The sequence below is a fragment of the Sinocyclocheilus grahami genome, unplaced genomic scaffold (genome assembly GCF_001515645.1).
Source record: "Sinocyclocheilus grahami isolate Dianchi unplaced genomic scaffold, SAMN03320097.WGS_v1.1 scaffold3380.1, whole genome shotgun sequence".
NCBI lineage: Eukaryota > Metazoa > Chordata > Actinopteri > Cypriniformes > Cyprinidae > Sinocyclocheilus > Sinocyclocheilus grahami.
This window is the reverse complement of record NW_015508513.1, coordinates 8,954-11,601: the sequence shown is the minus strand read 5'-3', so window position 1 is coordinate 11,601 and position 2,648 is coordinate 8,954. Positions and strand designations below refer to the sequence as shown.

The window sequence follows — 2,648 nt, the reverse complement described above, 5'->3', positions numbered from 1 at the left end:
CATGTGGGCAAGCTTTAGACTTTTAACATTGCAAAAATAAACTCTCTGTACCAGAGAAAGAAGGTTTATAGCATATGAAACCTTGAATTCTCTTCTTTTCCTTTGTTGCACTAAAATAGTGTTACTGTTTAAAGAAGCACTAAACTCAACTTCTTGTGCCTTGAAGCGCAACAGTGTTACTGTTAACTATCATATTAAAATTCTGTCTTTCTGCATTTGAAAAAAACTTAATTTCACTTGTTGGAGACTACTTTCATGTGGGCAAGCTTCAGTCTCAGCATTGCAAAAACCAACTCTCTGTACAGAGAAAGAAGTTTTTAAGCATATGTTGATTTGAATTCTCTTAATTTGCTTTGTTGCACTAAAATAGTGTTACTGTTTAAAGAAGCACTAAACTCAACTTCTTGTGCTTAGAAGCTCTAAAATAACTTCAATAGCATAAAACTCTAAACACATTACAATCTGACTTTCTGCATTGCAAACAACATTTCATTTAACTTGTTAGAAACATCTTTTATACGGGCAAGCTTTAGTCTTAACATGGCAAAAACCAACTCTCTGTACAGAGAAAGAAGTTTTTAAGCATATGTTGATTTGAATTCTCTTAATTTGCTTTGTTGCATTAATATAGTGTAACTGTTCACAGAAGCACTAAACTCAACTACTTGTGCTTAGAAGCTCCAATATAACTTCATGAGCATAAAACTCCTATCAGATTAGCATCTGACTTCTGCATTGCAAATATCATTTCATTTAACCTGTTAGAAACATCTTTCATGTGGGCAATCTTCAGGCTCAGCGTTGCAAAAACCAACTCTCTGTAACAGAGAAAGATGGTTTTCAGCATATGAGGCTATGAATTCTCTTCATTTGCTTTGTTGCATTAAAATAGTGTTACTTTTCACAGAAGCACTAAACTCAACTTCTTGTGCTTAGAAGCTCTAACATAGCTTTAATAGCATAAAACTCTAAACACATTACAATCTGACTTTCTGCATTGAAAATAACATTTCATTTAACTTTTTAGAACCATCTTTCATATGGGCAAGCTTTAGTTTTATCATTGCATAAACCAACATTCTGTAGCAGACAAAGAAGGTTTTCAGCATATGAGGCCTTGAATTCTCCTCATTTATTTTGTTGCACTAAAATAGTGTTACTGTTCACAGAAGCACTAAACGCAACTTTTTATGCGTAGAAGCTCTAATATAACTTCAATAGCATAAAACTCTAAACACATTACAATCTGACTTTCTGCATTGAAAATAACATTTCATTTAACTTGTTGGAGACTACTTTCATGTGGGCAAGCTTTAGTCTTAACATTGCATAAACCAACATTCTGTAGCAGAGAAAGGTTTTCAGCATATGAGGCCTTGAATTCTCTTCATTTACTTTGTTGCATTAAAATAGTTACTTTCTACTGAAGCCCTAAACTCAACTTCTTGTGCTCAGAAGCTCTAACATAACTTCATGAGCATAGAATGAGATAGTCTTTCTGCATTAGAAAAAAACAATTCATTTTACTTGTTGGAGACTACTTTCATGTGGGCAAGCTTTAGTCTTTTAACATTGCAAAAATAAACTCTCTGTAACAGAGAAAGAAGGTTTATATCATATGAAACCTTGAATTCTCTTCATTTGCTTTTTTGTACTAAAATAGGGTTACTGTTCACTATCAGATTAAAATTCTGTTTTTGTGCATTTGAAAAAAAACTTAATTTCACTTGTTGGAGACTACGTTCATGTGGGCAAGCTTTAGACTTAACATTGCATAAACCAACATTCTCTAACAGAGAAAGAAGTTTTTCAGCATCTGTGAACTTGAACTCTCTTCATTTGCTTTGTTGCATTAAAATAGTGTTACTGTTCACAGAAGCACTAAACTCAACTTCTTGTGCTTTGAAGCTCTAATATAACTTCATGAACATAGAACTCCTATCAGATTAAAATCTGTCTTTCTGCATTCGAAAAAAACATTTCATTTAACTTGTAAGAAACATCTTTCATATGGGCAAGCTTTAGTCTTAACATTGCATAAACCAACATTCTGTAGCAGAGAAAGAAGTTTTCAGCATATGAGGCCTGAATTCTCTTCATTTATTTTGTTGCACTAAAATAGTGTTACTTTCTACTGAAGCCCTATACTCAACTTCTTGTTCGTAGAAGCTCTAGTATAACTTCAGTAGCATAAAACTCTAAACACATTAAAATCTGACTTTCTGCATTGCAAATAACATTTCATTTAACTTGTTAGAAACATCTTTCATGTGGGCAAGCTTCAGTCTCAGCATTGCAAAAACCAACTCTCTGTACAAAGAAGTTTTTAAGCATATGTTGATTTGAATTCTCTTCATTTGCTTTGTTGCAGTAAAATAGTGTAACTGTTCACAGAAGCACTAAACTCAACTTCTTGTGCTTAGGGGCACTAATATAGCAATACTTCTCATAGCAGCTCTTGGGCAAGCTTTATTCCTAATTGCATAAATAAACAAACTATCTTTTTCTGTGAAAGAAGTTTTTTAAGAAATATGTTTAATATGGGCAAGCTTTGCTCTTAGCATTGCATAAACAAATTATCTCTCACTGAGAAAGTGTTGTAGAATTTTCTTTGTTCAAAGATAAATTGCTAAAGAGTTTTTTTATTG

The 2,648-nt window shown here is 32.8% G+C and overlaps 1 protein-coding gene across 1 annotated transcript in view; it reads left to right on the top strand.

Moving 5' to 3' along the window:
* Positions 1-437: 437 nt before the first annotated feature.
* Positions 438-2,648, top strand: part of LOC107576239 (uncharacterized) — a gene marked incomplete at its 5' end in the record, with an annotated part of 8,104 nt that continues 5,893 nt past the window's right edge. The window contains 1 exon segment of the mRNA XM_071582363.1: positions 438-460. Within this exon segment, the coding sequence (XP_071438464.1) occupies positions 438-460 (23 nt within the window).